Source organism: Sorghum bicolor, chromosome 4, assembly GCF_000003195.3.
Source record: "Sorghum bicolor cultivar BTx623 chromosome 4, Sorghum_bicolor_NCBIv3, whole genome shotgun sequence".
NCBI classification, from domain to species: domain Eukaryota; kingdom Viridiplantae; phylum Streptophyta; class Magnoliopsida; order Poales; family Poaceae; genus Sorghum; species Sorghum bicolor.
The window spans coordinates 65,570,481-65,594,122 of NC_012873.2; the positions used below are offsets into that span (position 1 = coordinate 65,570,481).

At 40.0% G+C, this 23,642-nt stretch overlaps 1 protein-coding gene across 1 annotated transcript; it reads left to right on the forward strand.

The window, feature by feature from the left end:
- On the forward strand, window positions 784–10,113 carry LOC8082694 (phosphoinositide phosphatase SAC3). Its single transcript, XM_002452885.2, has 16 exons — window positions 784–1,338; window positions 2,287–2,491; window positions 2,579–2,744; window positions 3,619–3,841; window positions 4,102–4,178; window positions 4,267–4,448; window positions 4,525–4,622; window positions 4,734–4,861; window positions 4,955–5,077; window positions 5,191–5,596; window positions 6,362–6,483; window positions 6,622–6,723; window positions 8,164–8,367; window positions 8,527–8,655; window positions 9,152–9,224; window positions 9,606–10,113. Exons 1-16 carry the CDS (start codon window positions 1,279–1,281, stop codon window positions 9,690–9,692), a joined length of 2,385 nt encoding a protein of 794 aa, XP_002452930.1. The 5' UTR covers window positions 784–1,278; the 3' UTR covers window positions 9,693–10,113.

Consider the following 23,642-nt stretch of genomic DNA (forward strand, 5'->3'; position numbering starts at 1 on the left):
TTGAACGTAAGTCGCAAAAAAAAAAACTTATTCTACTCAACGTAAGTATTTACGTAACAAAGACAGCTCCTTGAAAGCCCAATTTGCTGGAACTCTCTCTTTTCCTCGTTCCTAGCTCAAATCACAATACATAACCATTTAAGCAAACATATTTTCTGGAGATGACTAAGGCCTTTTTAGTTTCCAAAAAAATTTACAAAAATTTTTAATTCTCCGTCACATCGAATCTTGCGGCACATGCATGAAGCATTAAATATAGATAATAATAATAATAATTAATTATACAGTTTTTCTGTAATTTACGAGATGAATCTTTTGAGCCTAGTTAGTTCATAATTAGATAATATTTGTCAAATACAAACGAAAATTCTACAATATTCATTTTGCAATTTTTTTGAACTAAACAAGGCCTAATAAAAAGCAAAATATAAACTACTAAAAAAACCTACATCAGAGACAACCACCACTGTACATTTACCCAAGCTCCTCAGTAGCTAACTACAGCAGTAACTTTCTTTTTGTGGAGTGTAATAACAAAATCAAATAATTAATAATAATTAGATATATATGGAGCACGCAAAACTCTTGCTTGCTGAATCGCAGACAGGAAACTGATCTGTACCTCTCAAATTGTCCCCTAATTACGTCTTTCTTTCACCGTCATTACGGCCATGCCAGGCTGCAAATACCAGTGTCACCTTCCAAAGATGCCTCAACCCATCCCAGCCTGTGCTTATCTGGTTGGTGTTACCGTCCCAGCAGGGCAGCACCGCAGCAGAAGCACGAAGCGAACGGAATTTTCCAGCCAAATTTAAACGGGAAAAAAAAACCCAACGCCGTAACAAGCACAGGCCTAACCTCTCTCTTTCTAGACGTGCAGCTGTATTCGCCGCAACCTCCTCCTCCCTCCCATCCTTGCGCCAGCGGATTCCTTGGCCTCGCGGAATTCTCCTGGCCTCCCGAGCCTCCTCCCCTGCTCGAGAAGCGAGGCTCCGGTGACGTCGCGGCGCGAAGGGCTGGCTCGGACCCTTGGCCGTTGGCCCTGAGGCGGGAGGAGGGCGCGGTTTCGCGGGGGGTCCAGTCCCGCAGAGCCCAGCCGGCGCGCGCGGGAGCCGCTCTGATTCGCTGGGGGGACGCCGCGGGGAATGCTCTACCTCAAGCTGCCGGCGGGGGATTTAGGGTTCCGACCGGGGGCGCCGCGGCGGGGATCCGGCGGCGGTGGGGCCTGAGGGTGGCGCGGGCGGGCGATCCGGCCGGGGCCGGCCGCGGGCGGCCGCCATGGAGCAGGACGCGGACCGCGCTTGCCTGCAGAGCTTCGAGCTCCACGAGAGCGAGTCGGTAAGCCTACCAATGCGTGCGTTGCGTGGGTGCGTGCTCAGGGAAGGGAACCATTCAGTCAGGCCTTCGGATCGGTTGTTTGATTCGGTATGGGCCAGAGTACGCATTCGACAACCCCCGTTGTTGGGAATCCTATCTGTTTGTGTTGTTCGGAATTGCCATTTCGCGTCGACTCGCGCCAACTGTTTCCGAGTCAAATCTCTTGTTATGTCTTCGCCGCAAAACTTTTGATATTTTGGTATCATCCACCTTTGTGATGATTAGACAATAGCTTAGCTCCCTTCTTCAACAATTAACCCGGAATACTAGTCCCATGCGTGGTACGGCAACATGTTGTGGAAATGTCTGCTACAGTACGTTTGATTGTTTGCATTCTATATACATACGGATTCAATCCAACTCTGATATGCTGAAATATAAGTTAGATGCTACTTAGACTTTAACAATTTCTTTGTTGTAACAGAAAGGTCTACCTATAATTCACATGCTACAATATGCCTTCCACTTTGTTTGCTTTTTGGGTATCTCGATAATCTTAGCACTAGGAACTATGATAGATAATTGGTTTCTCAAGCCATGGACAAAGCAGATTGGTTTTCACCTCTGATCACGTCTGCAAATAAATGCCTAGTAAGATTATTAGCAATAATTGAATAATATATAGAGAATTCTTAACTACTATGAAGTTCAGTAAGGACCTTGTTTATGCAGTGCTGGGTAGAATCAAGTGGGAAGGGCGAAAGCTTAGTTTGGTGAAACTTCTCCCTGTATCTTTCTGTAATACTCCATCCATTAATAAAAGGATACAATAACCTGTTGTTGGTCACCGTGTTTGCAAACCAATCATCAATCTGTTGATAGAATTGATTAATTTATCCGTTCAATTACTGATGCACTTCCTTATCGCATCTGACCCTAGTTCTAAGTACAATTTGCTTTACCTTGCAGAGACTTTATGTTCTAGGAACTAATTCTGACAGAACACTTTGGAGATTACTCAAGATCGATAGATCAGAGCCGTCAGAGCTTGTGATCGATGAGTGTTCTACTGTATATACTGAAAGTGAACATCCTGACTTGTTGAAGGGTCTTGATGAAGAGCACAGGTCAACTGGCGGAATAAAATTTGTTACAAAGTTTTATGGCATAATTGGTAAATGTTCTTTTACTTGTTTGTTTTACAAACCATGAATGCATTACATTTGTATACATATATTTGATGATGAATTTGCTTTCCTAGGTTTCATCAAATTCCTTGGGCCATATTACATGTTGATTATTACCGAGCAGAAAAGAATTGGGGAAATCTTTGGTCATCCAGTCTACCAGGTGACTAGGACTTCAATGGTTGAGTTAGCAAATTCTAAGACAAGATCTACTTTTCAAAACTCCAAGGATGAGAACAGGTTTGTTTGGTTCCATTGTAGTATCAAACTACCAAAAGTACCAAACTGCATTACTATTTTCTTCATTAACTTAAAATGGTTGGGCTGATTGAGGAAAAAAATATTGTGTGAAAAATGCCGTTGTTTTTCTAGCTTATCATATACTCTTATAAAGCTAAACCCCACTAGATGAATTCTCTCTTCATGCAAGGTGTCCACATCATTCCCCACTAAGTCCATGTCATCCCATATTAATTAAAAAAATAACCATGTCATCTATATCATGTGAAATACTTTAAATCTTTAATCTATTAACATATAAGTCGTATACATACACTATTTGTTTCATCACCAATTCCTCTATATTGTAACCAAATATTAGTTTTTCTTCTATTAGCTTAGCAACTTTTTACTAGATCTAATACAATAAAATATATGCAAGTCAAATTCATATATATATATATATACATAATATAATAAATACCATATAGTAATGTTATGTATATAATGATTTATTTTTAAGAAAATCCCGCAGCAACGCGCGGGGAATTCACCTAGTTTATTTTATGTTTTTTGTTTACACAATCTAGCAGTAGAAAAACTATGCGTTATTGTCTAGCGTTGTTAAGAACATTTTTAGCCCCCATTGCTCTTTTGTATGCTGTGCCCTCAAATGCCTGTCTGAAGGATCCATGTCATCAACTATTCCAAAGGAGGTTTATTTCCTTTGTAATTTGTAATTTAATCTCTCCAGATCTGCAGCTACGTAACTATGTATAATCTATTTCTTTTGAACGAAGTAATGAATTGTGAACAATCTTTCCCACTTTTCTTCCGCTGACACTGCATTAGGGCAGTTCTTAACAATAAGTCGGCTCTTTTTGTAATCCTGCAGATACAGGAAGATCTTGAATGCACTTGATCTTAGGAAGGATTTCTTTTTCAGTTACTCATACCACATTATGAGAAGTCTTCAGAAGAACTTGACTGATCCACAGGATGGATGGACCTTATACGAGACAATCTTTGTCTGGAATGAGTATCTGACACGACGGATCCGTAATTGTCTGAGAAATACTTTGTGGACTGTTGCATTAGTCCATGGTTTCTTTAGGCAGGTACATGCTTAAGAAACTAGTTTCCTTTGAATTAGATACTCACTTATTAAGGAGAAGATACTACAAATGCTTTTATTCCAAAAAAGAGGTACAACGATAGTCATCTGCGAGCCTGTGACTGTGTTTGTCTGGCTGTTCTGTTTACCAGGATTACATTGCTTAGCATTGTTTTTTCTCTCTTTTTCTGTACCCAGTCATTGCAAAATATCATTATTAGATTCTGCACCTGAATCTAAAAGGCCCTGCTGTCTTGTGTTTAGGATAAATTCTCAATATCTGGCAAGGATATTATTCTCACACTCATTGCTAGACGATCGAGACATTATGCTGGAACCAGGTTTGTGCTTGAAACTTATTTGTTAAATAAATTATCTCCTTTTCTAGTTTGGCACGATATTTGGACTTATTTAACGGATAATGAACAGATATTTAAAGAGGGGGGTGAATGAGAAGGGAAGAGTAGCAAATGATGTTGAGACTGAGCAAATTGTCTATGAAGCTGTGCCTGGACCTACTGAAGTAAGTTCTGTTGTGCAGAACAGGGGTTCAATTCCACTATTCTGGTCACAGGAGACATCAAAATTGAATATTAAACCTAATATAATATGTAAGTTTGAAAACCTTACTATGATGCACTCATCATTTTTATCAACTCCACAAGTAAAACTTCCCCATTTTGTCAGTGCATGAGATGCAGAATAATTATGAAGCTACCAAGCTTCATTTTGAAAATCTTAGAGCAAGATATGGAAACCCTATCATTATCTTAAACTTGATTAAGGTGAGTTTACCTTCTTATTCTGGAGTAGCAGCATCTTGTCATTGTATCTGCACATGAATGATAATTTTCTGTATGCTGCTGTTATGGCTGTCATTGTTATTTACTTGGAAGACACGGGAGAGGCGAGAGTCTATACTCCGCCGAGAATTTGATAAGGCGATCAAAATAATAAACAAGAGCCTGTCAGAAGAGAATCATCTGAGGTTCTTACATTGGGATCTTCATCAAAACTCTCAAGGGTATTTTTTTTTTCTCGAACAGTTCATTGTTATATTTCTCGTTTCCTATCTCTCTGTTTGGTAGTGTGTGTTATTGATGTAGTTCTGTTTCAGAAAACCTACAAATGTACTCGATGTCCTTCTGAAAGTGGCATTTCGGGCTCTGAATTTGACCGACTTCTTCTATTGTCAAGTCGCACCAAGTTCTGAGACTTCCGCACAATGGCCCACTCTATTGTAAGGCTTTTTCCCCAATTCTAGTTTGGTTCACCCTCTGTTGCATGCTACCTCCAGAGTCGATACTATTTTTCTTTGAAAAATTAATCTGTTTTCTCATTCATGCTTTACAGGAATGGTCTTGATCCATATTTATGTGATGACAACAATAGTGACGACACTGAATGCACTGAGATTGTTGGTGATGTATCCCAAGAGGATATCTCTGGCAGCTCTGATTCCTCTGGTAATGCAACTGCAGAAGACAAATTTGAGAATAGTGGACCGCCACCGCCAAAACCGCCAAAATTCCAAAAAGGTGTCTTACGGACAAACTGTATAGATTGCCTGGATCGTACAAATGTTGCTCAGTATGCATATGGTTTAGCTGCTCTTGGACATCAACTGCATGCACTTGGTTCTATAGAATCTCCGGAACTAGGTTTAGAAGCTCCCTTGGCCCATCATTTGATGCACTTTTATGAGAGGATGGGTGACACGCTTGCTGTACAGTATAGCGGTTCTGCTGCTCATAACAAGGTAATTTGGTGCATATTCTTAGGTTGTATTGCTAGGAAGGGAATACATTTGGTTGGGAGTTGTTAGAACTGGTTAATTCACTAGCTTAAGTTGCAGTGTGGCATGTGAGCATACTAAGATGCTTGCTTTGTGCTTTACTCTTTCGTGACAAACTGTTTCGAGCATATACTAGAATTGACAATGAATGGGCTTGCTTGTTTTCATACCATTGTCTCTATTGAAAAATCGAGCTACTATCTTATACAAGGAAAGAAAAATGCACTGCAGTCCTATTTATTTAAGTGACATCTGCAATTTGCACCATAGACAGACTTCCAAGATGCTGTACACAAACTATTCTCGTGAGCTGTGGCAGCTGCTCCTTGTTGAAATATAAAATTGGAACTTGAACGGTGACACTAAAATGAAGGACATTGTATAATTGTCCTACAGTTTTTAAATGCATGTTCTTTGAACCTTGATGAAGGCTAATAATGGCACTGGACATAGCTGTGTGCAAAGTGGGAAGAGTCATGCATAATGAACAATCTTTTCATTGTTCCAATCTCCTAATAGGCTAATAACCTACTGGTTCAATGATCAAGCTAAAACAAATGGGCCCATTTAAAATGCCACATCTCCAACAGGCAAAGCTACCATCCCTCTAATGAGGATTAATTGATTAAACCTGCATTGCTTTGTGGCATGTTGTCTTTTTTCCCCTCTATGCTATGTTTTTGTTTCAGCATTGCTCTAATTTTTTCTGTGCTGTGTTCTTTTCTGAAGGTATTCTCTGCAAGGAGAGGTCACTTGAAGCTTTTTATTCAGTCACAAGAGTTCTTTAGGACACTTCAGCGGCACTACAGCAACACCTGTATAGATGCTAACAAACAGGCTGCTATAAACTTGTATGCTTTACTGGATATCAGTGTTTATTTGGCAGAGTAGTCTATTTCCTTTATTTTATATGTCGTAGTGTGGGCGTGAGCGCTGCTTTGATTGGTTTGTTATATATATCACGTGGTGTTTGCCTTCTTGTACTTCAGGTTTTTGGGATACTTCCAGCCACAGCAGGGAAAACCTGCACTATGGGAGTTAGAGTCATCTTCTGGTGAGCATAACAATGATCTTTTTGATGACCACCCAAGGTAAATAAAAAATATATTTAATGACAGTGCATCAGTTGTTGAATATTGTCATGTTTTGAGATAATTGCAAGGATATTTTGATGCATTCATTGTACTTGGAAGTGTCTAATATTAGGCCTTGTTTAGTTGAGGAGGTGAAAAGTTTTTGGGTACTGTAACACTTACGTTTTTATTTGGCAGTTATTGTCCAATTATGGACTAACTAGGCTCAAAAGATTCCTCTCGCAAATTACAGGCAAACTATGTAATTAGTTATTTTATCTATATTTAATGTTCCATGCATACGCTGCAAGATTCGATGTGACGGGGAATCTTGAAAAGTTTTTGGGTTTTAGGGTGAACTAAACAAGGCCTTAACCTCTTGAGTCCGTAAAATGTAGGACTGCTTAGTGGCTGTACATGATCCATTAAGCTGCTCATATTTGTGTATTCTATTGTTCATGTAATTCCTTTGCATGCAAAGGTGGTACGGAATCAGACATCAAGACGTAGTGGGTCCTGTTGCAGCGCATGGGCACGTTTGCTAGTCATATGCTGCTGTCCAGTTATTTTTTTATATAAAAGATGTTTGTATTCAATGAACTAGATCCTATTTTTTTACAGGCGGTATGGTTTCTTTCTGATCTTGCAGTATTTTTTCTGTTGTACTGAATATTTGCACTTTTGAAGTCACAAGTAGAGCTTCAATGTTCCATTTTCATTTTAAATAAAGAGACATTTTTGTCTTCATTAGTTTATTACGACATTGTAAATTTTCATATTTTTTCTTTTGAAAAGAAACTTTAAAAATTGTCTGCAGCCATTGTTGTCTGGCTGAGTTACTTTTCCTTTTACAAAAAAAAGGCTTTGCCTTGCACTAAACTCCCTTGCAACTTGAACTAGACAATCTGGAGATATAGGGTCTGGGGAACCATATGACAGACCTTTTGTTTACAGTTTATCCTGCTTAGACTGAGATATTCCAAATATCGTTCCTACTTCCATGTTGGCCATTTTGTGTATATTTTTCTTGGTCACAGTAAGCATCAGTTGAGGCCTTTGGGCAAGCTTAGTTGATAGGACTGAACAGTCCATCTTTTGCATAGCAAATTAAATCTCCTGTTTTAACCTCATTAGCTGACAATTCTATGCTACTTCAGAATACACAAGGGTTTCTTAGTATTTGTACGCATCCATCCAAGCAGCAATTGAGCATCTTGAATTCTTGTGCAGCAGCTAAAAATACTCTCGATGATTGAAGTTCTTAGATGTATTATAAAAAATCTTGCAGAATATGTTTGAATTTGCAGCACTGTGATTATTTATGTTGAACACTCTAATGAACACCTTGAGACATGAGGACCTCTTAGAACATTTGAAGAGAACCCAATTTTACCTTGAAGCATGCATGTGGTAACTTGGCAATATTCTTATCATCGACTGTTTATTTTGATGTCACAGTACATTGAAAAGAGTAAAATCAGATGGCACCATTCTTCATGAAAGCAATGCTTCTATATCTGGCTCTGGTCATTGCCATAATGAACCGTTGAGTGCATTGCAGCCTGATGTCCAGAATGGGTTTCAATTCCCAACTTCAGAATCTGATTCATTTCATGAAAATGAAATTTCGTCAGCCTGTGGAAGTGGAGTATCACACCTAAGGTTTGTTTATGCTTGTTTAGGTTTTTTACCTTCATTTATCTTCTTTACTGATAGCAGAAAAAAAAACTTTGAGGTTGTAAGAATTTGGTGTTTCAAAATTAATATGAGATTTCCTGGTTACATATGACCATTTTGTTTGTTCTCCAAAATTTGTTTTAGGTATACTCCTACAGCCTCTGATGTGCTTCATGTCCCAAGAGCTGAAGTTGAATATTGCCATGATTCTGGTGATTCAAACTTTCTGGATCTTGAATGGCTTTCCACTTCAGGCAACTCAAGTGATGAAAGGTCAAATTTTCAGTTTTTACGTTATCTTATATAACTCTCTTCTCATGCATTTTTGCCATCGGTAGGCTTCAACAGAAATTTCTCTTTGTTATGTTATTTATATGCACCTTTCTTTCTTTTGGGACTTGGGCTAGGAAAATTGACAAGGGAAAAGGAGAGAAAGATTAAGGTCCATATATGCATGCAAAGTTCCCTTGCTCTTGCAACCACATAGCTAGCCCTGCATTACTAACCATATTTTTTTTAAGAAATAGGAGGGCACACCCCTTGCTGGGGGTTATCTACTGGTTATATATTAAAGAAAGAAAAGAGAACAGATTCGCACAATCTTCTTTGGTAACATTTGATATTATCTTATATGCTGAAAACCACATTGTATATATTTTGTTTTCATGCGCCTTTTGTTCATCCAATATTTGGTTATTGTTGCTGCTTTGAAGACATCAATAGAAATAAATTATTTTCTCACCTTTCTTGGTCAACTATGCTGGAACAGGTCTATTGCAACTAGCACGCCTGCGAACCTATCAACTGAGAATGTCATTAGTGGCATAGCTCCTTACATCATGGTGAGGATATGCCCCCCCAAAATCTGTACTGTCTATAAAACAAACCTTCTCAGCATGTTGTTGCGCCCATTGGAATTTTTTTCACAGGTTCCTGGAAACTTAAAAATCAATTAATAGGCTGTTTGGTTTGGAGAATGAGTTAATCCATCATCTACTCATTCCTCACTTTTTTTGTATGTTTTGTGGAATGGAATATGTTGGTTCATCATCACCTCATTCCTCATAAGCTAATAAATGTTAAATAGTATTACTAGTATGAGAAATGAAGTCATTCCACCAAATTGAGGACTGAACTCATGATGCACTACCTCATCTAGAATGAAATAATTCCTCAAACCAAAGTACCAAACACACTATAACTTTTGTGTTGGTCCTTTTCAGGAAAACCATCTTGCTGAAATTCAGTCTCAGAAGCTACCTCAGAGTTTTGTGCAGTGGGTTAATGACACTGATACCTTTTGGTATTAAGATCGCAATTATTCAGTGATATGTCGCCAGCTACCTAGAAGACCCAGTTTCCCAGGGTGGTATTAAGACGGATCTGAGTAGTAGATTAGAGAGTGATGGACGGTAGTCAAGGCATTTCTCCTGTGATATACTTCGCACCATCGGAGTCATTTAGGGAATCATTATTGGTTCACATGTTTTTACTACGAGCGAGTAGATAGATATGTTTCTTTTGAAAGAAAATAGAGATGATAGTTAGGCTTATTATTGTTGACCTGAAACTGTATCATTATTCATGGGAACATGCCATTTTTCTTGTGTAAATATATATGCTTGAGGTTCCTTTGGTGGGTTGTGAGGAACACACTACTTTTGTTTCCCATCATTTTTTGTTGTTGTGTTCTTGTGAAACATTATCTTTAAAAAATGCAGTTTGATCCCCTATACGGTTATACTAGCCCGTTCGCTTTTCTTATCAGCAGTAAGTCAACAGTGTTTTTCTCTCACAAATCAGCCAACAGTAATTTTAGCCATGATTATATCCTTCATTAAAGGCTTATTTTTGGTATTGGCTTATTTTATCTAATTCCAGCTGATGCAATTCTGTAATAAGAGTACTTCTCCTGTTCCGATGAAACAAATGCACTTCTCTTTGTGGGTTAATGTAGGTGTCTTTTGTTCCCTCACAAGGTACAGAAAACCGGCGTTGGCGGCTGGATGGGCTGATTTCAGAATGAGCCTAGACTGGATGTTCTCGGTTCATTGTGAAGTGCGTAACAGTAGGATAATATATTAGGTTTTTTTTTTCTTATGTAGGATGTTCTCGGTTGACCTTTATAGGGTGAGGTGAAATTATCCCCTAGGGCTGCTTTGGCAACGACCGGGTCATTAACCCTGGAAATTAAGCGGAGGGAAGGGATTTTCGTGGACACTGCAATCCCCCTCCATCTGCGTGGGGAATTTTCACGTGTGGAGAGATTACCTGCTGCTATTTGGAAGTGATGTGTCAGGGAAGCTAAGCACGGATTGCATCTCGTGCCTGATCGCCTGGAGCCCACAAGAAACAGAGTTGTGTCGCTGCTGTCCAGCGGAGTGTGGACTGAGGAGAGAGAGAGAGAGCAGAGTTGCGTCGCTGCTGTCCATCAATTCACACGCACATGTACATGCGCAAGAGAAGCAGATGCGTCATCGACTCGCGGTGAGCAAAGAACGACGGGGAGCGCTTCCCGACCTGTTGGGTCGTGGATTTCTCGTCCGTGGAAAGTGAAGGAAATCAGGCCACCAAACCCTGTCACTTGCGCTTCCAAATGGCACGGCAAGCTAGCACAGGGAAACATCGCGCGTGGATTTCTGGCCCCGGGAAAACTGCGGGAACCCTCCGGGATCCCCTGTTGCCAAAGTAGGCCCTAGGAGTCAAAATCCCTTACAAATCCTTCAAAATATAATTCCAACTCGTCTAGATTACCAAAATCAGCTTAAGCTGTTTCCGGGGGCTAAAACTTCCGGAAACGTAATTTCCTCTTCCAAACTTTAGATCTGGACATATATATGAATTTTGACCATCTCAACTAGAGAAACACAATAATAAAGTCATTATGCAATTTGAAGAATTTTCCAAAACCGGTTTAGCTGATTTTTGAAACCGGCTTAGCCGATTTCCTGGATTGATCTTCCAAGTGCAATCCCCTCGTGCTAGTGCAGACTCTAAATTCGGCTTTCAATTGTTTCGACGTGAGCAATGCAACAGTTTAGTCCAATTGCAATTTGAAAAGCTGGCTAAACTTGTTTTCCTAAAACTAGCCCGAGCTGCCAATTTTGAGTGCGAACTTTGACCGTTTGAGGGTGCCTTCAAGGGATCATTTTCCATGAAATTTCCTCTTAAAATTCCTATCATTGGGTAACCGTGACTATTTCCTGTTCCCTATCCTCGGTTGTGGTTGCAGTGCAGTCTTGCAGATATCATGTGTTTACCTCCTTGAAATCTGCTCAGCCTTACAAGAATGTGTTGTTTTTCTGCTTACCCTGACCTCTATGCTTGATCAGGAGTAATTCAATGAATGGTTTTAATTGGCGTTAAAGAATTACTTGAATGAAGCTTCCATACGACGCCATGATAATTTATCACTCTGAATTCTGTTGGCCGTTTAGTGGTATGGACATAGTCACTGAATTCTGTTGACCGTTTAGCTGGTATACACGTTGCACATACTTCCGGTATTTGGTTACCTTGCCTTTATGCTCGATAGATCAAACCATTGGAGTCTGTATATATTTATATTGTTAACTTAGTTCCCCCAGCAGTGCGAGACTGTTACAGCTACTAATTTTTGTCCATTTTCATAAAAAGGAGGATGAGGCTGATTTGTATGCAGGAACTTATATAGCACAAGTAACTCACAGTCACAGGTGAACGCTGTTACCTTTGTTAGACCGACGAGGTTTACTGTCCTTTCTGTCACACACTTCAACCCCAACCCATAAATCTCTACTCTGTCATATGCAGTTACTAAGGCATTTATTTTGACACAATTCATTGCTGCTATTCGATGCAAGTCTCATTGGTGTTAACCATCATTAAGTGATTACTTAGCATATTTCTTTCCAAAGTTGATTTACAGACTACAGGAAACTTGTGTTCCTTAACCCATTTGCCAAGCAACATAGTTGTTGACCGTTTAGTTGTACAACCTTAACCCATTTGCTATCACAAAAAGTATTCATTTGTGTAGCAAATGAAGAGGATCATGTCCTGACCATTTTGTCTTGGAAGCACGTAATAGTCGCAGTAAGAAGCCTAAAAGTAATTGTGATTCCAGTTACTTTACTTAATTACGTACCATAGTCTGCACATTGCCATTTGAGATTTCTTCTAGTGCACCTTGGATTCCCAAATAACTTTTTCTGTGGTCAACTTATCAGTCGCATTTCACTATGTGAGATGACCAATCTTGCTTCTATATATCTATCTTTCCAACATTACCATGCTGTTATTTGAGTAATGTTACCAGCCATTTCACAATAGCAGCATTCCACATATATAGTCGCGCAAATTAGAGGTTTTTTATGTAGGAAAACAGTGAGGCCTATCTGGATCCGAACAAGATGAATTTAAGGGAACGGACCAAAAAAAAAGGGCGATGTGACCACAACACGATATCTGAATTCAATAACGGGTCCTGGCATCATCAATAGTGGCATAGTGCAGTTGTTGAACTCCTTTTTAAATAGGCTATAAAACAGCAGATATGGCATATGTGGAAATGACAACGCTTGAGAATTGAGAGAGCATGCCTGTGTTCAAACCGACAAACCGTTTGGTTTCCACCTGATGAACTTGGCAAAGGTAACAAAGTTTAGGACTAGAAGGCATCAAGAACATATATCGTGCTTTGGTAGCTGCTCCAAGTTCCATCTAGTGAAAAACCCAGAAACCCAAATGGATCCCGGACCCAAATGTCAACAGCACAGCTTCTACTTCACTAGGCCCAAGCACGGACAACGTCGGCGTGTCCCCAGCCCATGACGTTGTCCAGGAATACAAGCCCAAGCGCGGAGCTCACAGCAGGAAGTCCAACCCGAAGGTCCAGGGCCTAGAATGGGCGTGAGCTACAGCTGGCGTCGCCGTGAGCAATAGGATAAGTAGTTCAGAAAGAAAGAGGAGAGAATGAATCAACTATGAACAAGCATACTGCTCCTCTGTAATCACTCTCCAATTCTACATTCTAAGATACATCTGTGCTACTCGACCCCAATTCATGTGCTATCCTTGCTTCCTATACTCTATTGCTTACACTAAATATCCAGAATGGCATAATAGAAAAACCACGTTTGGGAGTTTGTCACGCTCTAGAGCCAGAGCATGACACCAAAATCAACTTCCACCAACACAACCATGATTACATCGTTTAGAAGCTCAATGCATATAGTGGATACATGACAACCTTTTCTGACTATGACACGAGCAGGCTCCAAGACAGCGCACACCCTGGCAATTCTAGCTCTCTGGTTTATCTGGAAACAGAGAAATGCGAGGACCTTCAAACACTCTAGGAGCACAACCCAGGCAGTCTTTGCAAAGATCAAGAACACCTGCTCAGATTGGTGTTCAACGGAGGGGGAAATCATTAGGCCCCTTATGGTAGAAAATCATTGAACGAGTAATTAATTAACACATTTTCTCTTTTAACCACCGTAGCAGTCTGTCACGGGTGGTAGCGCCTCTTGTACTTGTAAGAATGTGGTGACTCTATTTTTCTCCTTTATTAATATTTAGCCAGGAAACTGGACTTTAAAAAAAGAATACTTGACGACTTAGCCCAATTCATCACCTCTGCCAAGGAACATCACTCAGGAAGTCAGAGACATCTCCAAGGCTTGGGCACCACAAGTGCAAATTATTTGCATGTCTGATCTTACAAAATCGTGTTCGGACGCTTGGCAGGCTTGCTACATGTGGATGGCCAGACAGCCTGATGTGCAATCCATGCCACCAAACGTTGGAAATAATGCCAGCACACGAAGACAACCTGGTTGCCAACGAACACTTCAGCGTTAGGAATGGCAGCCAAGCACACAATTGTAGAAATCGTGAGCACAACTCTGCCCCACAAAAAGCAATCAAGAGGCTATTTCGAAAGAAAGAAATTTGAGTGTGAGGCAGCAGTGACTACTTAGCGAAAGCTCAAGGACGAGGCTAGCTCGAGTCGAGCGTGGGCGATGGAAGGGGCAAAACATTTAGCGACTCTAATAGCACACAGAGTCTCGTCTAGCTTCTTTGTTGGCCCTCATTTTTTTTGTTTCGTTTTTTTGTTTCTTAAGCCTTCTAGTATAGTCTGTGGTCTGCTGTCTGCTGTTGCTTCTCCTGTTCCCCTAGGATCATGTTCTTTTAATTTTTTATTTATAAGACTTGTGCTCTTTTTAATAAATCTGGCTACGACCCCTCTAGTTCCGTAAAAAAAACTCTAATAGCATACAAATGGCCTTTTTTTTTTGTTGCTTTCCAGGTTCACTAGCTCGTAAAATTTTAAAACCTCTCTTTGTCACCGAGACACACACAAAAAAAAAAAAATCCGCAAGGCACATATTGTCAGTGACATTTTGACTGCTCTGCCGCCATCCTGAATCCATCTTTCCTCAATACCTAATCATGCATAGACAAACTTTATTTCTTGGCGAGGAGGAAGCGATGGGTCCAACAATAAAATGTTTATGGCTTTTCAAGAAAAGAAAGGGGGGGGGGGGGGGGGGGGAATGTTTACGGATGACGGGAGTGACACTGGCTATATTGTGTGGCAAGATTTTTCTCCTTACGACGTGAATGCTGGTGATCCTCGTTCGGATGATGTAAGTTTGTCACTGAATCCAGGTTATCAATCTGAGATGAAGCACGCCAGCGTCCACACACACAAAAAAAAAAATGATGCTGCCAATTATGATCGTCCGGCTCCTCTACAATGCCATCTCGAGAGCTGGGCGCGGACAGTCGGTTAAGGACGCTCTGCACAATCGGCAGTGGCTCAGAGATATCGTCGGGCCGAGGACAACTAAGGTGCTTTGTCAGTTCATCAGGATATGGCTGCTGATTTGGAAGACTGTCATGGACCCCTTGCAGTCAGATCGATTCATCTTGAAGTGGTCGTTGGATGGGAAGTACTTGGTGTCTTTCACCTACCGAGCCTTCTCCGCGGGTTCCACCGAGCTGTTGGGTGTCAAGGAGCTTTGACACACTAGAGCGCCGCTGAAGGTGAAGCTATTTTGCTGCGGATAGGTACAAGCGGCATGGTTTGCAAGATGATGATGGTTGTGCCTTATGTTGCCAAGAGCCCGAAACGGGTTCTCACCTCTTAGGCTGTGTGGTGACCGATGAAATTTGGTTGCATGTTTTGCAAGCGGTCGGCCTCCAGCACATCTTGGTGGATTTGGGTGATGGTGAGCTAGTGGAGTGGTGGCTGCGGCAGAGGTTATAGTTTTGGGAGCAACAACGGTAGGGTTCGATTCTCCAGTCCTCCTGGTCTCCTGGGAAGTATGGAATGAGAGGAACACATGGACCTTTAGAAACGAGATATCCACTTCGATGGTTGTGACACAACGCATCCATGGAGAGGGCGCGCAGTGGATCGACATGGTTTTTCTACCTTAGCCTCCCTTTGGGCGCTAGTTCGAGATGCCGACTTTGTCGCGCAATCGACCGTCGTATAGTAGCTTAAGGATTCATCGTCATGGGTTGCTAACGCTAATGTTTCACTTGCTACTTGCAAACGAACTAGTAGTTTTTGAGAGAATTGGAGGGGCTTTCGCCCCTACAATATAGGTAATTTATTGAAAGGAGAAAAGACAGCACAAAGCTATACAAACACATACAACGAACTAGTAGTGGGTTTAACAACCGGTTGTAACAAAAAAAACTCCATTTGTCTTAATGAAACACAGGTTGTAAACCCCGTTCGCGAATTTTTTCTAAAAATGTAGACTGATCAAGTTCTATTTGCTAGTTTACTTAACTAATTGCTGATTTGTTTGTCACAAATATTGTGAGTCTTGACCGTAATCATAGTGTGACTTTGCACCCTGCTACATTCGTATGTATCATGCTTATACGGTTGTCCAAAGGAATGTGTTTTCATGCTGATGGAAGCTGATGAAGCGTGACCCTAGATGGTGGCTATAGGTACCAAATTTCTATATGGTTTGGTTATGCATGGTGGTAGTGGTACCACCGTACCGAGTCACATGTATCAGTCTCTACAACATAAAGTTATGAACTATCTTACATCATTTGCCTTGCACTCTTTAATTCCTTTTATTTATTGTCTCTAACTTATTACTTACTAGTTACTACCCACCGACTTACTCCATCTGTCCCTTTATCTCAGGCCTTGTTTAGTTCCCAAAGAATTTTGCAAAATTTTTCAGATTCCCCGTCACATCGAATCTTTAGACACATGCATGAAGTACTAAATATAGACAAAAATAAAAACTAATTGCACAGTTTGGTCGAAATTGACGAGACAAATCTTTTAAGCCTAGTTAGTCCATGATTGGATAATATTTGTCAAATACAAACGAAAAAGCTACAGTGTCCATTTTGTAAAATATTTTGGAACTAAACAAGGCCTCAGTCGTTTTAGCTCTGACAAGGTACAACAAGGATTAAATGAAGGTGGATAGAGGGAGGGTCTAGGTACACAGCACAAACGTGGACACAAGTACCAGCTGCCACAACGACACAAAATGGGACAGGACAGAGGGAGTACTATAACACAATAAATACTTTTGAGTCTTATAACTACTAATACGTTGAAGGCTATTTAGATTGGCCATTTAGAGATTCCGCCATTAAAAAGAAATACCGAAGGGACATATTTTACTAACATGATTAGAAGCCAAAGTTTAACTCTATTGGCGGAAAGAAAATCACATAGTCTCCTTGAACAAGGGAGTACTCTCTATGTGTATAGTCATGTTTATGTAGTGGTGCTATGGCGTTAGGTGCATCAATAGCTGTGACTTTTTACATAACGCTAGTGTTAAGTATTATCCTTATGATGTAGTGGTTTGATAGCAAAGTACAGGCGAGTGATTGAGTGTGTAAAAACTCTGAAAGCAGGATCAATTTCTCTTTAATTAATAAGGAGGCGTATCTAGGTCATGTGAACCATTCACATGGGAGACTGACATATTATATTTATATACCGTGTTTCAAAAAGGAGACATGGCATAACTTGGACAGGGACGATGTTGTTGTTGCAAGTTGTTCGGTGTGGGTACATGTGACTTTCTTTTTTGACAACAATGCGACAATGCCATGTTATGATAGATAGAAGTAGACGAGTGGTTCTTGGAGTGGGAAGCATCCATCTCGGCACAGTTATGGAACTACTACCCAGTCTTAATGGCTGAAGCCGCAGGGCTCTCCCTCGCCTCTTCCATTGCTGCAGAACTTCAGCTCAATCCAGTGCTCTTCCTCACAGATAATCAGACACTAGCGGATATAATACAGAAGAACAATTTGGACCGCCCTCTGGACTGGAGAAATAAACCTTTCACTCAAGCCTTCTGTAATAATAAGCACAGGTTGTCTGCCTCAGTACACAAAATAGACAGAAGACTCAACTTCAAGGCTCACTCTTTAGCTAGGCGGGTATTTTTAGCTTCTAATACTGCTAATGAGTAAATCACCTTGATGTGCTCCAACTCTAGTCATGGATCAAACTGCCCGCTAAATGCAGCGCTTGCTGCACAATGTACTGACTGTACCTTCATTGCAGCTTTATGCTGCTGATTTAATAAATTTGCTACTTGTAAAAAAACTAACCACATAGGCCTCAGTTACGTGGCTACAACTATTGGGTTTAAGATCTGCATAAGTATGTCTGAGCTTGAACAGTCCATGTGGATCTGACTTGGTGGCAAATTTCATCGTTGGCACACAATCAAATTGTGAGCAATCTTGGCGTTAATATCATCCTGCGCATGAGGCCATGGTTGTGTCTTCTATAGCAGCTGATAGGTTTCCTTGCTGATTTTTACTGTCAGCTCGTGTGGGGAACCAATAGTGAAAAATTTCACCGTTGGTTTCTTTATGAAGCGGCAGTGAAATATTATCACCAGTGGTTTTTAGATAACATGCGGTACGGTGGAAGTAGCATTGTGAAAATCATTTATGTAGTAGTAGTAGAACTTAAAAGCAGTGGAGAACATAGTTGTGTTTTCATGTTGCTATGAAATGAATCAAATGATGAAGCATGATAGTAGATGTCAAATGTCTTGTGCTTCCATGTTTAGTTTGGTTGCATTGTGCATGTATGGCGTGGTATCATGGTAAATAGTCACACTGCCTGACTGACTCTTGTTTTGTACAGTAGAGTCATGAACCATAATGAAAGACATTGCAGGTGTTCTTCTTTAATTAGTTTTAATCACAGATGCACATATACATTTGAAGGCTATTTAATTAGATGGCCGTTTCAGAGATTCTGTAACTAGAACTTTTTTTGCTAAGCCAAATTTATTTTTTTTAAATAATAAAAAAATATTTCTGATACGGTATGACTACCCACCAATTTTACTGAGGCATGATTGTTTATCGAGCAAAGTAGAAGAGTTATCGAGTGTCAAAGCTCTGACAGAACATAGCAATGATCCTTACAGGCTTATAGTTGACGACCTACTGTTGACCTACTGAAAGCAGGATCAATTTCACTTTAACATATATGGAGGCCGTGCCTGCATATATAAGTCTGAACAAGAAAAAGGAGAACTGGACAAAATTAAAGGTACAATAGCCATAATGCCATATATTCAGCTATTATGTCTCATAAAAGAGAGATATTGGACTATATATTAACCAGCTAGGCAAACGGGAAGAAAATAGAACAATGTTGAGTTGCAAGTTTATTTGTTGGATGCGAGTATGTGACTGTTTTGACAGTCCACCAATGCCAGTATATAGCATGGTAGAATTGAAGCAGACCTGTAGATAACTAGCTAGCTAGCTCTAGGAATGGGAAGCACAGTGAAATAACCGCGTAGGCCCTAGTGACACCTCTGCACAGGTAGAATTACACCTTAAACAACCTAGTGACACCTCTGCAAAGCCTGAGTTACACCTTGAACAACTTCAGCACCTTACTTGGTGACAAGCTTGTTCCATGGAACGAAACGGGATTTCATAGAATATTAGCATTGGACGGGCCATGGATATCACCATCTAGAGCTCGATGCTATATATGTGTCAGCGATCGTCACCAAGCAACCGTCACCATACGTGGCGACATGGTTCCTATTGTGCGTTCCAGCCTCGACAATGCATGACGGATTGACCGTAAGCGTGAATGGAAGTTTCACACTGGTGGCTCTTCCGGAACGTCCGGACGGGATGGTGCATGCGGTGGGCCTGTGTCGGGTTGTGGCCGCGTCCATTCCGGAGTCGTCGACTGTGCACACAAGAAAATTACCAAACTCGACTAGTCGACCATGTAGGAACTCATAGCACAAGTAACTCACAGGTGAATTGCTAGTCTAGCTATTATCTCCCTTAGTGTCCTTCAAGCCCAACCCATAAATCTCTACTCTATCATATGGTGTTACATCTCCTATCGGCTATTTGATGCAAGTCTCATTGATGAATGAACCATATCATTAAATCACGACTCTTAGGATATTTCTTGCTTAAGTCGTTGATCTACAGACTGCAGAAAACTTGTGTGTTCTTAACATTCTGCCGATGCTAGTTGGTAAAGATTAGTTAGTAGCATGAAAAATAGTTAGATTTTTTTTCATAAAAAATGGTTAGATTTATTTTTTAAAAAACAATATTTTTAATGATTAATTACAAATCTAGAAGCTTTTATAAAAAAAAATTTGGCATATTCTAGCCTGTCGGCCGCTCAAAGACCGATAAGGAGCAGCTCAGTAGCCGATATGCCTAGGACAGGTCCCTGTCGGCAAATGGTGGGCCGACTGATCTAGTCAGCCTGTGAAAGGCCGATAGCAGGTAATGTTGCCATGGTTGGGTTAGGCCGTGTTTACTTGGGCCTTGTTTAGTTCGCAAAAATTTTCAAGATTCTCCGTCACATCGAATCTTTCGTCGCATGTATGAAGCATTAAATATAGACGAAAATAAAAACTAACTGCACAGTTTACATGTAATTTGTGAGATGAATCTTTTGAGTCTAGTTACTCCGTGATTGGACAATGTTTGTAGTATTTTTGTTTGTTTGTGGTAATTATTGTCCGATCATGGACTAATTAGACTCAAAAGATTCGTCTCGTAAATTTCGACCAAACTGTGTAATTACTAATTAGTTTTCATTTTCGTCTATATTTAATACTCTATGTATGCGTCTAAAGATTTGATGTGATGTAAAATTTTGAAAAATTTTAAATTGATGTGGAAGTAGAACTCGCCGCTCATATCATTTAGGGTCACAGCAGAGGCCGAGTCAGAAATTATAATTTTTTTTAGAAAAACTTTGACGGGGAGCCCAGCTCACTGCACAGGGTGGCGTTTTGACATGCAAGCACCATCAGGGTTAGTCTGATGCCTGAGGCCTTCTTTAGATCTAAAAAGTTTTTAAATTTTGATATTATAGCACTTTTATTTTTATTTAATAAACATTATTCAATTATGGAATAATTAGATTTAAAAGATTCGTCTTGCAATTTATAGACAAACTATGCAATTAGTTTTTGTTTTCGTCTATATTTAATGCTTCATGTATATACCACAAAATTCAATGTGATGAAAAATCTTGAAAAGTTTTTGATTTTTGAGATCAACTAAACAATGCCTCAAAGTCTCGCAGGCTCACTGGCTCACAAGGTACCGGATAATGCAGCTCAGTGGCTGCCAAGTGCCCTGTCAGTCTGTCACCACAAGCATGGGCAGGGAATACTCTTGGAGCAGTGGAAGGGAGTTGACGCAGATGAGTGTCACGGTCACCCGTGCCGTGGTGAGATCATGAGAGGGAGATCCATGGAAGGTGTTCTTGATACAACAAGAATAATACGAAAGCTTCTGAATGCTCTCACCTGTTGCTTGTTGGCATATGATCAGTTCTTACCCCAACACCTGCCGCACCCATGAAACGCTATGGTTAATGATACCTGCACAGCGTAAAAAATCAGTGCAAACACCTTAAATGAAACTTGCTGTGGGCAGACTTTTGTAATTTAATCACTACTCAGTGTAAATAGTTATATTAGATTAGATGGGTCAATAGAAAATTATACAATTTGCTGTTTAAAACAATAATTCATTATGAAACGGGAAATCATGGCATTAGAACCTAGCGGATCTCCCTCTTAATATATACTCCCTCTTATAGAATTTAGAAGTTGTTTAGAACAGCGACACGGTCTTTAAAACACAACTTTGACCTCTTATTCTTATAAAATATTTAGAAAAAATGATATATGTATACTTTTATAAAAGTACTTTTCAAGACAAATTTATTTATATAATTTTCACATTTGTAAACTCAACAATTTAAAAGTTATTGATGATTTATATTCTTAATATTTTAACTCAAACCTGGTGTAAAACGATTTCTAAATTCTATATAGAGAGAGTATGCACCACTATTATCCCTCTTCCCTGCTATCTTTGCAGCAGGCAGTGGCCCGTGCTCATCTATCTGGCCTGTGTGACAGGAAGGCGCCATGCATTGCATCCCGGTTCACTTAATTTGAAGGTCTCAGTATGTGTCAGACTGTACAATTTACACCCTAGTGAATTCTTCCATTATTATCTATCAAAATAGGAACAGTTTGTGTAATTTTGTGTGTGCCTTTATTTGATTCTTGAACCTATGTTCCTGCCTTCTTTCCCTTTTGTGCTCATGGTTGTTTTTTCCTTATAACTTTCTAGGTTACTTTCAATAAATTACCAGTAGGGAATCTCTAACTCCCTCCTGTTTCTAAAAAAATAGGGAATCAAAATAGGTACATGAAGTGGTACCCTTACTTATGGATTCAAATCCATAGGGACAAGTACGTTAGGGGAGCAAAAATATAGATACATTAATATTTCCACCTACTTGGGTTGCGTAGCGATAACCCGAGTATAGATGTACAGTATCTCCACATGGCCCAAATTAAGTTTTATTTCTACTGACGTTTGTCTTTTATGAAACACTGGTGAAAAAAAATCCCTGTCATAGTCAAAACCGTTTATGTACTAGGACACATAGAGATGATCTTACAACTCATGACCCACCAAAAGCAGGATCAACTTCCCTTTAAATAGGGAAGCATAGCTAGGTCCGGCTGAGCAAGAGAAGGAGAAAGGGGGAAGGCAAAAGCCACAATAACCATTCACATAGGAAACTAACAATATTTTATATATGTCGTGTCTCCCCCTTTTTACCGTATTTTAAAAAGGAGACATGACACACATAATCGGGAACAGGGATGAGCTGTTGTTGCTAGCAAGTTTGTTCGGTGTGTGGCTTCTTTTTTTCTGGACAATAATGTGTTAGTACCATATATTATGGATGGATTTATGGTAAGGGATAGAAGTAGGCGAGTGGCTCTTGGAGTGGGAAGCATCATGAACTAACCGCGTATGCCTTGGTGACGCTGAAGCAGCAATTAGTTTGGAGACCTGCGTGACAATGCACATACTTGAACAGTCCCTGTCAATTCAACCTGGTGGCAAATTTCTCCATTGGCACGGAACCGAATTGCAACGAATCTTGGCGTCGGGCGGCGAGGCAAGGCGGAGAAGCTAAGCACGGAGAGCTCCTCGACTTTAGAATGCGAGGATGGTGCACAATGTGTGGCCTTATCCCTCGTGGTTTCTGAGGATCCGCATGGGGAAACTACAAGAATCGACAGTTGGCTAATCAACCGTGCTCATGGGGTAGGGGTTGCTATCTAGTAGCCAACCATTGTTGTATTAATTTCACAAAATTTGTTAGAAAATATTAAGTTATAACAAAGAAAACGTTGACAGGACTCATAAAACTGTTGCAATTTCGATCTCTAGGTTTAATATATCACAAAATAATGATTTAAATAAAAAGTTTCCATGACTAAGAGCAATAAACACTTGTAACAACTACAAAAGATCTAAATGACTCAAAACTAGCATTAATTGATAGACACATTATTTTTTAGAAAAAAACTTTGGTATTAGCTTCATATTTTTTATTTGAAAGGAATTATCTATAGTTTTTAGAATGTGCAAAAACACATTTTAAATAGTTAGATGGATAGATTTTTCTAGTGTTGATAGTTTCGTGGTCAAAGAGTTGCATGTCCAAAACCAATGTCATGCAATAGTTGGATGGGCAAAAACGACTTGTCCCTATGTTATAACATGTTTTTTATATTATTCTATTGAAACTACCATGGAAAATCATTTTTAGAACTCCCCAAAAGTGAAGGTCAAGATTTGTGCCATTTATGTAAAAATCACCTTATATCCCAAACAACAAAGTATGTTATGTGGGGATGCTATGGTGCTCG

Coding starts and splice junctions, on each gene's coding strand:
- LOC8082694 (XM_002452885.2), top strand. CDS start 1,279: ATGGAGCAGGACGCGGACCGCGCTTGCCTGCAGAGCTTCGAGCTCCAC. Junction 2,492..2,578: donor AAAGTTTTATGGCATAATTG/GTAAATGTTCTT, acceptor TTGCTTTCCTAG/GTTTCATCAAATTCCTTGGG. Junction 4,179..4,266: donor AGACATTATGCTGGAACCAG/GTTTGTGCTTGA, acceptor GATAATGAACAG/ATATTTAAAGAGGGGGGTGA.